The 12,478-nt window shown below is 42.4% G+C and overlaps 1 protein-coding gene across 4 annotated transcripts in view; it reads left to right on the top strand.

Annotated features, from left to right (window-relative positions):
- The window catches only part of ARHGAP32 (Rho GTPase activating protein 32), a 258,191-nt gene that overhangs the window by 117,362 nt on the left and 128,351 nt on the right, over positions 1-12,478 (top strand). For 3 of the 4 annotated variants that reach the window (XM_056322827.1, XM_056322828.1, XM_056322829.1), the window contains 3 exons: positions 2,331-2,422; positions 3,546-3,587; positions 3,962-4,046. In XM_056322827.1, the coding sequence (XP_056178802.1) occupies positions 2,331-2,422; positions 3,546-3,587; positions 3,962-4,046 (219 nt within the window). The remainder of the gene's footprint in view (positions 1-2,330; positions 2,423-3,545; positions 3,588-3,961; positions 4,047-12,478) is intronic. The other variant, XM_056322830.1, reaches the window with a different exon arrangement.

Here is a 12,478-nt window from a genome sequence, read left to right as displayed (position 1 = left end):
TGAGTCAGATCCAGGGTAGTCTCTACCCACTGCTGCAAACTGGCTTGAAGCCCACATTTTTCTGTCAGATTTGTTTATCCATTTTTATGTCCCACCAGCTTCTACTGCTGATGGAAGAGAAAAATTATTATTCTTCCTACAGAAATTCTGTTCCTTAGTAGAAAATTAAGGCAAGGACATCCAGCTTTGCCTAAAAGCAGCTTACAGGAATGGCACATTTATGACTGTAATTAGTTATTTCTTACGTAAAACACCTGTAAGGTTTATTAAATTGGTGATCCTCTTAGTGTTAAAATTCAGAGTGAGACGCTCAAGTGTCCCATTACATACTAAAGTAATTGTGTACTTAGTCAGTCAGCCAAGAATAGGTTTATTTAAGGGTATAAATATTGTCCATGTTTTAATTCAGTGAGTGGGTGCACATGTTCTGTACAGCTGTGGGACAGCGGAGTTAAAGCATCACTTATGTCCAGGGCTGTGGAAGGCACAACTGGGAGAGTGTCCTGGCTTCAAAATTGATTCAGGAGTGTTGAAAGCAGGGAAACTCACTTGTAATAGTTGCAGCATCCCTTTTCCAAGGGTAGTGCTGGAAATAACAGGAATTTGGGTGCAGAGAACGTGCTCTGCTCAAGTCCTACGTGCGCCACTGTGATGTTGGTTGGATGAATGCAGCTGCCTGCGGTGTATGTCTGTATCTGAGCCAGGGGCATCCTGCATCCCCTGCATCAAGGGAGAGGTAGATGCTCCTGCAGCATGGCTGCTTTTGTCCTAATCTAGTTGTCTGAAGTAGGTGAACCAGACCCAAAGTGCCTGTTTATCTCTGGTGACTACAAAAGTAGCCTTGGGTAGATAACAGGGTTGTAGCTGCGTCCCTCGTGCATGTCTGGAGTTGAATGAGATGAATCACTCCCTCTAGCGCTGTTGCTGTTAGTTAATGAATGGTGAATGATTTTGAGTTACTGCAGCTCTTTAAGATGTGATGAAGCACATCTAAATTTGACCCGTGTCAAACTAAAATGAGAGCTTCAGGGACAGGGATAAGAAAGATTCCCCCATTGTTCATCCCATCTGTGGGCTGCTAGCTTCAATAGTAATGGTCTGTTGGGGAAAAAAAAAAAAAGTTTTGGAGGTGAGGACCAAGTTGTTTCCATATTTTACACTGCAGCGTACAGCGGTATTCTGTTATTTGTTATATGCGTAGCAGCTTTTGGACCTATCAACCCTGTTCAGAGATCTTCTGGTGGGCCAGCTTAGAAGCATTGGTACTGATCCGGATCAGGGAAGTCATCCGTTTACTCCTGTCGTTAGGAATTGGATTTAATGTAATACTTTTTTGTTCCAGGCCTGTATAAGAAGGAATATTGCAGTGCCTTTCTTCCTCTTGCTTGAGCGTTTGCTATTTTGGACATTATTCATGTTTTGTAGTGCATTGTATAAAGCAGAAAAAAGCTCATTCAGCTGGTCTCACCCAGGTCACTGATGAGCTGTCTCTTGTCAGCATCAGGGACCATGTTTTTCTCCTTCTGCTCTGTGCAGTCTGTGTTGATCTTCCTGTTTGATCACTGTTCTCTTCATAAACGCCTCACCTAAACCCCCTCCTTCCTCTAGAGCTTAGGGCCTGGTACCGCACAGCAAGAGAAACACACGGTGCCGAGTGTTTCCGAGTCCCCCCAGCTGAGCTCACAGCTTATGGGAGAGCAGCTGGAGGAAGGAGAGGACGGGAAGGCATGACTGACCAAACAAAAAGGAGGAGTTCGGTGTTCTGGCTTCACTAAAATAAATGAATTCTAGTGATTAAGGAATTTTAATATGTTCACGCGCTTACCCCAATAGCTGCAAACATCTTTTTTAAAAGTTCACCTCCCACATATGAGCAGCTCTGTCATTAACGTGATTTTCCACTGTATGAGCTATCCAGCTTCTGCCAGTGCCTCTGCCTGAGTATCTTAAGTGCACAGATTTTTGGAAAATCAGGTACTAAATGAGGAGCCTAAGTACAGAGTTTAGGAATGGATGTTAGTCTCCTGCCTCTGAAAATCTCTTTAGAAACGAGAAGTAGTGATGAATAAAATACTGGATCTCACAGTTATTGCTAAGAATTAGCAAGGCTCTGCAGCATGGTTCAGGAAGAGATAATCACATACTAGATTGTAATCCTGAGGTTCAGTTTTCCTCGTTAAAAAGGCAGAAGTACAACTCTGAGCACATATGAGATTTCCACTGTTTGCACATCTATGTAAAAATATAGGGGCTACTGCTTAGCAGGCAATAGTCCACAGCATGCAGTCAAATTTTAAGCTCCTTTCTTTTTTCTTTCTTCTTTTTTGCAGGCAAGAGGTGCAGATATTCCTGACATTCCAGGGGAGTTGCCGCTCCGGACCTGTGGCAGCACAGCAAGTATGAAAGTGAAGAATGTGAAAAAGTAAGAGCAGTGGTCTTTGATTTTCCTGTCTTTGCTGGGCTTCTAATTTTAATATCTTGGGTTTTAGCTATTGTGCTGCAATGCAGCTAGGGCATTCGGCAACGATTTTTAATAGTATCTTCATCAGAGCATCCAAAATCCATGTGAAACATAGTAAATTACAGCTAACGTAGTCTAAAACTGAGGACATTAGACGTTTTGTTGGCTCTCTCACCTGTTTCTGGCCATAGAAGCAAAGCTTGGTAGAGTTTTGGACCTCACTGTAACTGTGTTTTTAAATTTCTGTGATTTCTTCCTGAAACTGATTAATTTAAAAAAAAAAAAAAAAAAAAAAAGAGGAACCATATGTATATATGTATAAAAAAACCTAAAGAGAAACCCAGGCAATGTGTAAATGAGATAATTTTCTGTCTCCCTATGCTCTGGGAAGCTAAACCAGGACAAGTGGGTGGCCTAGATAGATTTTTTTTTTTATTTGATATTTTTTCTCTTTTCATTTTTTTTTGTATTCTGCCCTGTTTGTCTTCATTTGAATGGATCTTGCACAATTTTTCTTTTCTAGGAGTATTTTTTCTTCTCTGCTCCCAGATTTTTACTTTTTCTGTGCGATTAAATTATCTTTCTCCCCCCCTGCCCCCTTCTTCTCTCCCAGAGAATGCAACCCAACTTATTATGCTCGCAGCTAAGATTTCAAATCTCTGACCTGCAAAGGGGATCAAAAGTAATCAATATTACTTGACTTGTCTTTGCTGAGAATGCTGACTTGAGGACCAGAACTCCCCAATATTGATTCATCTGTGCATTCAGATCACCCCTCTGTAGTGCTCTGATGCTGTAAGGGAAATGGCTCTTTGTTCTAGTGCTGAGCAGCCAGATGCTGCATCTCACTTCCCACTTATATTCCCGTGGGAAGAGAGAGCTAGATAATGACAATCTCATTGGCTCACCACCAGAAATATCTATAGGAGTCTATAATAGCTTCAGCAGAAGCAAGAGCATGTTGCAGAGCCAGAGGATCTCCCCATCAGCCATCATTGTAACTGGAGAGACTTGGGAATAATTATGCCTCACTTTTGAATTTTAAAAAGGCAAAGGATAAATAGCGTTTGTTCTGCACCCTTAGATACATCAACCCGGGACTGATGGGCTGTGATGCCTTTCACAGGTAAAGTTCTACTTTCCTATGTGTCTTGTGTAAGGCTGTTTATTTTCACTGCAAAAATGCATTTGTAAAGATAGAGCGGCTTCTCCCTGCACCATTTCTTAAAGATGTGGGCTTTGGTGTTGACGAAATGCCAAACAATTCTTTAAGGATGCAATGGTAAAAGCCACTTTGCAGTTTAGTTTTCCTTTCTCACTCGGTTCCTTTCTCCACTGTTTTGGTGTATCACATCAACAAATCCCTCCGTTCCCTTGGCTTTAGGATGAGAAAGTTGTTATTATTTTATATCAGTAACTGCATTTTATGGCAGTACTTGATGCTGAGCATTGTTTCAGTGATTTGCAGCTATCTTATGGTGTGCTTTTGATGTGCTTCAGGTTATCCTTTACAAAGGGTCATTTCCCGAAGATGGCTGAGTGTGCACATTTCCATTATGAAAACGTGGACTTTGGCAACATACAGGTGAGTCTCAGATTTCTTTTATAGACAAAACATCACTGTGTTTAGCTGCTGACTAACTGGCGGGGAAGGTGGTAGAGGGACCTCCACTAAGGTTTGTTTAGTTTATTGCAAAATGTTTAGTGATAAGAAGTTCAAGCAATAGGATATCTTTATGTGGAATTCCTTCCATGTACTGGGCCAGGATCTGTACTCAGCCATGTGGCCACCCCTTTGAGGTTGGAGATGATTTTATTTCCACTGGATTTGACTGATATCACTGTTCTAAGACTGCATCAAACATTCATTATTGAGTCATCCATAACAACTGCATGCATATTTTTAGTTTCTGTTTGTGTATCTTTAAACAATTGTGTGAACAGATTTATGTAAATATAAACGATTCAAATTTACCCATTCTCTTCGTGTTATCTTAGCTCTGCATTGTGCATTGCGGCAGCTGTATCATCAGAACGCAGGAACTCGCTAGTCAGCCTGAGTTGCATTTCTAGAAGTGTGCAGGCTTCACTCCTTTGTGATCCATCCATCAGAAATCCAGGCAGGAGCATTTTTCATTGAGCAGTACCGGGGAGGGCTGAGAACCAAGAATCACTGCTAGTTGCTCATAAACAGAGCACAGCTTGTTCTGCACTTAGGGAAGCAGGAATGCCTCCAGCATCTGCCAGCCTTGTAGCTAAAAAGAGGTTACAACCTTTTCATTTGTAAAACATTTCCTGTAATATAGAGTGAATTATTTACAGCCTTTCATGTTTCCGTACTTGACAGTTTTGCAAGCAGAATTATGCATCCATTTTTTCTGTCTCTGTAAAATTCTGACTGAGAAGGAGTTTGGGTCCTATTCAGGGCTTGTATCTGTTACTCACGCTCAGTGGCTCTAAGGAGGTTTGTTCTGCTGAGGATGGGATGTATGTGCATTGACAGACGCGCATATGCATCGACGCAGAGACAAAATAGTGGGCTTAAGAGGACACCAGTGCAAAGAGCTGAGTTCCTAATGAGGTCTCTGGAAGATGGGCTGCCGAGGCAAACGGGAGCAGTCCACAATCTTCTGAAGCGAAACTGTATTACTTTATTTTCCATTTCTGGGGGGTAGGATAGTGTGACTAATCTGTGTCCTTATTTTTTGTCTCCTGGTGATTCTTTGATTTGACAACACTGATTTGTTTGGTCATTTTGGAGAGAGGTTTTCTTTTGGAGTTGGTGTTGAGCAGGTTACAGATGTTTTTTGCATCATGCGGTCCTCTTGGGTTTTCCTTTCCATCATTCAGAGATACTCAGCCCAATGTGCAAGCTAGAGAGAGATTACAACCTTTGCATGGCACTATTATTTAAAGCATTTTGCAGACAAATAATTTAGTTCTTTTGTGGCTTTATGCATTTTTTGGCATGTTTTAAGGATGGCAGAGCATACACGTTGAGTTTGTTGTGTTCGTGTGAGGGAGAAATAAAATCAGATAATACAGTCTTTACAGATCTTCTTCACATTGTCCTGCCAACAAACCTGAAGCATGTTCTGGTGGGAAGTTTCCACTTCCAGCAGGAGTTGTTGCTGTCTAGCACTCATTTTTGTGGTGCCATTGATGCAGAATACGCTTAAATAAGGTCTATCAGGCCCTAAGTACCAGTTCTGTGCCTCTTGTCCCTTCCTTTCTCTGAGCAGGATTTCTGATAGATCCCCATGGTGTAACGACTTTTTTTGTATGGATAAAAAACCCCTTAAGAACAGAGTTTTGCTCCTGAAATACGAAAGGGTAGGACATTACAGTAATTCCTTAGCAGAAGACCAGCATTAATGGTAAAAATGATGAAAGCTGTTAATGCAACAGCAGTATTAGTTTACAGATTTAAAAATAAGTTCATGTAGGGCTCATACATTTTAATCAAGTGGCTTTCATTGGTGGCTCCTTTGTGATAACAAGGTAGACTAGAGAATAGCAGTAGGCTGAAGTGACTTGTAAATGACAGCTTGGCACCTAATAGCGAATTACCAAGTTGCATCTGAGAGGTAGTGGGTGTAAACTCCTTTCAAAATCTATTCACTGTTAAAAATTTGCATAGTAGAAATGCAGTATTATCTGGCTGTGTCAGGAATTGTGTAATGCTGTCTATTAACAGCCTGGCCGAATTTCAGATTGTTTTGTAACGTTTATGTCACTTATAATGTGGTCTCATGGTGCAATTGGTATTAATATCTTGGCATTTCACCTCATGAGATCGTTTTAAATTAACTTCCTGAGATGTATAAAAAAGGATTTGTTCTCTTCTTATCCTAGCGCCGTGCTCACAAAACTAGGTGCATTTCGGGGTGCCTTTTCTCTTCAGAAATTTTCTGCTCTGCCGCTTTCGACAGCGATGTGTTTTAACCTTATCTGCGTCTGCCAGCAAGACACGTGTTGCATCAGCAGGAAATTGCTGGTTTACCAGCAAAGGTAGTTGATGTCGAAGCTGTAGTCATGAGGTAGGCTTTACAGATTGCATCAGTGCTAAAAATTCACTGGTATTTTGCTGAAATACCTTACATTTAGTGCTGCATTTATTTTTTAAGGCTACATCATAGATTTTTAATTTTACAGCGGAAAGCTGGGTTCTGCATAATAGATTTATTTTAGTCTGACATTGGATAAGTGTTTCGGAGTCTTGTTAGCAGGAGCAGAACTGCGGTTCAGCCTTGCTGTGGTCTGTGTCTCCCAAACGAGGTGTTATTAGGCCATGGCTAGATTGTGATTACTCAGCATCGGTGAGGTCGGTTCTGCTGGCTTCCTTCTCGCTTAAGCTCTGCTGCCTTTCCACGGTTCTTGGCTAGCGTCTCTCTGTGATGCCTCTCCTTTCTCTAGAACATCAAAATTCAATTCATTAATATGCAAAGCATGCATTGCTTGCACACATATTGCTGCACAGGGCATCTTACTGTTCGGAAGTGGCACTTCAGAAGTGCCTAAATCATCCCAGTGTAACTTAAAATAAGAATCCGTTTCTAAGGCTTATTAAATTTAAGCACGATTTCAGGATCTGCTGGTTGGCAAAGCTTCCTTCTAAGGGGCTCGAGGTGTTCCAGCACCACGCAGTACACCGCCGATGGCTGAATTAACACGAGGAGAGGTGATGTGTATGCACTCCAGCATCTTCTGGAGACTGGTTTGAGTCGAAGTTCTGTGCGTGAGCGTGGTGCTCAGCCCAGGCTGATTGTGTTGCGTGTTCCAGGTTTCGTGGTTTACCCGTGGAGCTGGTCAAGTTGATGCCTTCCCCTGTAATTTGGGTATCTCACTACAGCAGTTGTCACACAGTCTCGCTGCCTTGGCGTGGGCTTTAGGGCTTGTTGATTGACTTGAACTAATTCAACAACCCCCCCTGTCACTATGTTATACAAAGCGGAATGATTCCGTGCCCCTCCAACGTGGTGCAAGTGTGAGTTTACTTAGTGCTATAAGCTGTTAGTATAAACAGGAGAAGCAGTGATTAGGTATTCTGTAAATATCTTTACTTCCTGCCAGAAATAAAGACTTTGTTCTTCGCTTGAAAGAACGAAGAAATTATCTTTAGTTGAGTAGGTATTAGTAATGGAATATGGAGAGCTGATCAGCTCTGCGCTTCGCAGATAACATTCTTTGCTCCCTGAAAAACCCGACGCTAAAGGAGAGGAGGTGCTGTAATGCATGTTCATATCACTTCAGCGATCTTGCATTTGACACAGATTTACCCCTTCAAACAGCACGGGCTCTGTCTCTCTCTGTTTGCATTTATGGAGCCACCTTCTAAAAATAAACCCGTGTCAGGATGGGTTTGGATTACGGTGCATGGAAGATCCTCTCCTTATCTGTGACGCTTTGGCATTGCGAGTGGCAGGAGCACGTTATCGGTGGTAAAGGAAGTATTTGAAGCAGAATCGCTTCCGCCTTGGGAGGCATCAGCTGCCAGGAATTCCTGTCACGAAGGCAGCAGCCCTATTGTTGCTGGTCGAATGCCTTTGGCAAGCTGCAGCCTCCTGGGCCGTTTGCTGGGCTGCCCTTCCACGGTGGCCGTGGTGTGCCCGTCATGGGATTTTCCTGTTGTGTCATAAGAGTGAGCAGCATTGCAGAGAGCGGTTCGGTTCTTCTCGTGCCTTTTGTTCAGCAAAGCCTGTTGAGAAGATACTTTTGGGGGTCATCTTCTTTAGGTTTGCCTTTTTTCTTTTATTTAATAATATTCCAGGGAATGGGGTGCAGAGGGGAAGTGTTCTTGTGGAGGTGTCTCTTAATTGTATGGTAAAATTTTTGCCTGAGGTGGGTTGCAAAGGAAACAAAGTTGGTAAGGCTGACCCAGATGCCCTCCTCTGGAGTTAACTGGGGTAGTTTAAGATGTTTCTGCCACAGCTAAAAGCAGTCGTCTGCATAGATCAGCTAGCAACAACAGGCGCAGAGGAGTGCTCCCTGATCTGTGTGTGGTGTGAAGTCGGACAGCTTAGCTTGAATTTCCTTCCATCAGTGATTTTTAAACTAAGCCTGTTCACTGCCTTCGGTGTAGGAGGGCTTGTTCGTTCCCTCAGCTCTTCTGTGGGCATGATAATTTTCAGTATCTTGGCAGTCATGAGCAGCTACGGGCTCTAATGTCTTCATTTATTCCACTGAGTTGCAAAGTGTTTAAAAAGAAAGAAAAAAAAAATAGCTATTTTAAAAAGCAAAACATGAAACAGCAGTCCCCATACCCCGATCCCTTTTAAAAAATGGAAATATATAGCAAAAGTCACAAAAACTGGCCTGAATTTTGCTGTGTATTGGTGCTGCGAAAGACAGTTTTGCTGGGTTTTGCTTTGTCTGTACAAATATACGAAGGGCGGTGACACGCACACCCCTATTGCATCTGAAGCAGTGCTCCCGTTGAGCCTTTCATCTCTGGATGCTGTTAATCTCCTCTCAAAATGACTTTGCCGTATCCTGGTATGTTCTGTTCCCCATCTTTAGACCGAGGCCTTTCCCTCCCATTCCCCAGCTTTTCCGTACGGTTTCTTTACTATTGCCTCCTAAAGTGGTGGTGGGCAATGTTGCAAGGGCTGCTTTAAGGATGTGGGTATATAAAAACAACTCTGTTCATAGTGTAGGTGGAAACTGCTTCTATTAACTTAATAATTCCAGCCACAACTCCCTGAAACTGGCACAGTCTCCTGCCAAGATCAACAGATTTTAAAAATGTGGAGTCTCCAGGCCAAGCTTCTCGATGCCAAAAAAGTTAGGAAAGTATTCAAGTAAGTTCACCTCAGTTTTTGGATTCTTCTGTTTCCTTGTCTTGCATCCAACTTGCCACTAACTCCTCAGAAAAATTCTTCCCTGGAACAAGATCACACCTGTGAAATTCCAGCTTCCTTGGTTTTCTTCCAGTGAAATGGGGAGAGATCCAGCATGGGTTTTAGAGTGGAAGGATGACTTTGAGTATGGAGAGTACCTCTCCATGAAACCTTACTATTGCTGCTTACACATTTACTACTTGTTTTACAGTTGTTGCTTGCTGTAGAGAAAGCTGATGGCCGTATTAGTGGTCCAGATTTAATGGGCAGCATTCATGTGAATTTCTACCCATTATTAAAGCCTGCTCCAAAACCCGGCAAGACGTAATTTCAAGGCTAAGCAGGTCCTTCTGCTCATCATTTTGCTGAAGGCGTTTGCGATCCCCTGAAGGAAGAGGAGGGATTGTTCATGTGAGGTGGGGGGAGACACGCTCAGAGGAGCCCGTTGGGAAGGCAGAGCCGTCTGTCTCGCTGCGGGCGGGGGGGTCGGTACCCGAACGCGTGTGAGCAGCCAGCTTCAGCCTGCTTTGGGCTGACGCTGATGTTCCCTTGTGGCTTTAGCTGCTAAGTTGTTCTTAAAGTATATTCTACCCTTTGGTCTCACCTTTCTCCCCTTGACTGACAATTACTGAAATCAATAATTTATACATGTTTATCCTTTTTTATAAAGTAAAAGGTAATTTGGCTGACATCACTCACCCGGCTGGTTATTGAATTGCCTGTCACAAGGAGGGAAGTTTTTTCCTGTTAGTGTTTATCTGGATTAGCTCTCTGCCTGATCCCAAGTTAGAATCATAGAATCATTTTGGTTGGAAAAGACCTTTAAGATCAAGTCCAACTGTGTTAGCTCTCTGTCTGATTCTTTATTTAAAGCCCATCACCTAGGTGTCTAAACAGAAGGGCAGACTGTAACCCACAAGTAACTGCTAAAAGCAAATGAGATTTTACCTCCTGATTCAGCTGAACAGGTATTTCTGCCTTTTTTTTTTCTTCTCCTTTTGCCTTTGGGTGATTTTTATGAGTTTATATAGAACAAATAATTTCTCTGCTGTGTGCATGACATGGGACAACAGAACCCCGTGCGACGTTTCTGTGTTTGGGACAGGTTGGCAGGTCCGGGATGCACTCTGTTGATGAAAGGGTTTTGAGTATTCCCCGCTTCGCGTGTTTCTTCTCTGCCTTATTAGCGTGAGCGAGATCACTGTGCAAATTTGGCTAAGCATTTATTCAGACTTGAATATCTTGAGATAGGTGTTATCTTCTTTTATCCGTGTGCGGAGGACTGGTGGGCCAAAACGGTTTCAGGGCAATCTGTGTACGTTTGGCTCTTCTTTACGACTGGGGACTTGCGGCACTCCCAGTTTGAAGGCGTTGACCTCTTGTAGGAATCCAGCTTATTTTTTTCTTCCCCTGAATTTACCACCGACAATATTGCAAACATATTTGTTGATTTTTAGCCTTTATTGGTGCGTAGTGGCTATTTGATGGCATGAGTAAATCTTAAAAGTGACTGTAATAAGCCCAGCTGTTAACTTTGGCATTGACCTCGTGCTGTTTGCCACCATCATAAATCACCTTTAGCAATGTGTCACAGAAATGTATAAAAATTGTTTTAATTAGTAACTGGAACAGTGTTGTGTTGGAAAATTTTTCTTCTCTGAGGTTTAATGACCTGAAAAAACCAGAAAGATTTATTATAGGTATAATTAAAATATATTAAAAATTTGAAAAGAATCCGTGGGCTCCAGAAGAATAACCCCTATTTCACTAGTGTTTCAGAGTTTAAAAGAGGATTAAAACCCTTATGGTTTCGTATATAGTAATCCATACTGTTACTAGGAATGTTGTTAAAATGCCGCATAATATTGTACTCGTAGATCTGCAAGCATGCCAAGCTGGTGTGATTTTAATAACTAGCAAACTTCATGTTGATATGATCCCTGAGATTTACAGAAGCAGGGATGTGTTTTTATTCTCCACTGGAGGTTTGTCATGCCCGTGGATGTATGAGCTGTTAAGCCAAACATCGTTGGGAACATTTACATTTTGTGTTTACTGTACCTGCTTACAAAAAGGGTAGTTTGTTTGGGTTGTGCTTATGTGCCAGAATTTTCAGGTTTGATGACAGAGTTGGCAGCTCAGGGATAGCAAGTTAGGCTACAGATTTTTAAACTGTTCATTCATCAGTTTAGCTTTCCAACGGCATGCATGTGCGTTTGTCCTGTGTTTATAAATGTTTTCAGCCATTTCCTGATGGAGAAGTACAGATGTATACAAGCTGATCCTGCAAAATTTCTGTTCCTGACTGTCTTGGCTTTGAGATCTTTTGCTGGTTAAGGTGTGTTGGTTCGAGTAGACCAGATATGCTCCATCTGTGTTGCCCGGTCTGCTCTGTACCCAGGAACCCTGCAGAGACCATTTACTCGTGATGGTTGCGTGATCTGGTTTCCAGGTAGTTTCCAGTCTTTGAAAATCAGTGCTCCATCCCGGTCTCCTTCACTCAGTAACATAATCTCGCACAAGGGCATGTGGTGGGGTGAACTCAAGATTGTTCTCTCGTTACAGAATCAGGGAAGAGTTGTCTTTGAGTACTCAGGAAAAAGCTTGTCACTGCACTTGTACTATGATAATCTATCCTGCAAGGCAAGAAAATTTAGAGGAAAGCACTTGAAGTAATGGTGTTTAGATACTACGTTTGAAAACGTTTGCTGTACTGTGGCAAGATTCTTGCTGCAATATGTGTAGCTGCACGTGTATGGGATAGGATGTTTCCAGATGTGCTGAGCCCCAAGTTTTGTTTGTTTTACTTGCAACAGAGAGATTTGTGCAGAAGATTTCCTGTGAACACAAACTTTCCCAAGGGTCTGAATTCAAACAGATTTTTCATTTTAAAGGGGGAAGCATATGCACAGGCACATATTCTCACCCACACATCCTATCACGATGTCTAGGAGGCATTGAGCAAGTTTGTAGACTTTGATGGTTTTGTTATTTTATGGCTTGCCGTGATGTGTGAGCAGAAGATGGAGGCTTCTGCTTCCATGTCCTGCAGGCAAGGCTGTGACCTTCGGCTCTCCTGGGCATCCATACCAAAAAGCTCTTTGATCTCCACTGAGGATTCCAAAGATATGGATTTCTTTTTTCCTCTAGTGTTTAATTTCTGGCCATTTTGTCAACA

Source organism: Falco biarmicus, chromosome 20, assembly GCF_023638135.1.
Source record: "Falco biarmicus isolate bFalBia1 chromosome 20, bFalBia1.pri, whole genome shotgun sequence".
Classification (NCBI taxonomy): domain Eukaryota; kingdom Metazoa; phylum Chordata; class Aves; order Falconiformes; family Falconidae; genus Falco; species Falco biarmicus.
This window is presented reverse-complemented; position numbering and strand designations above follow the sequence as displayed.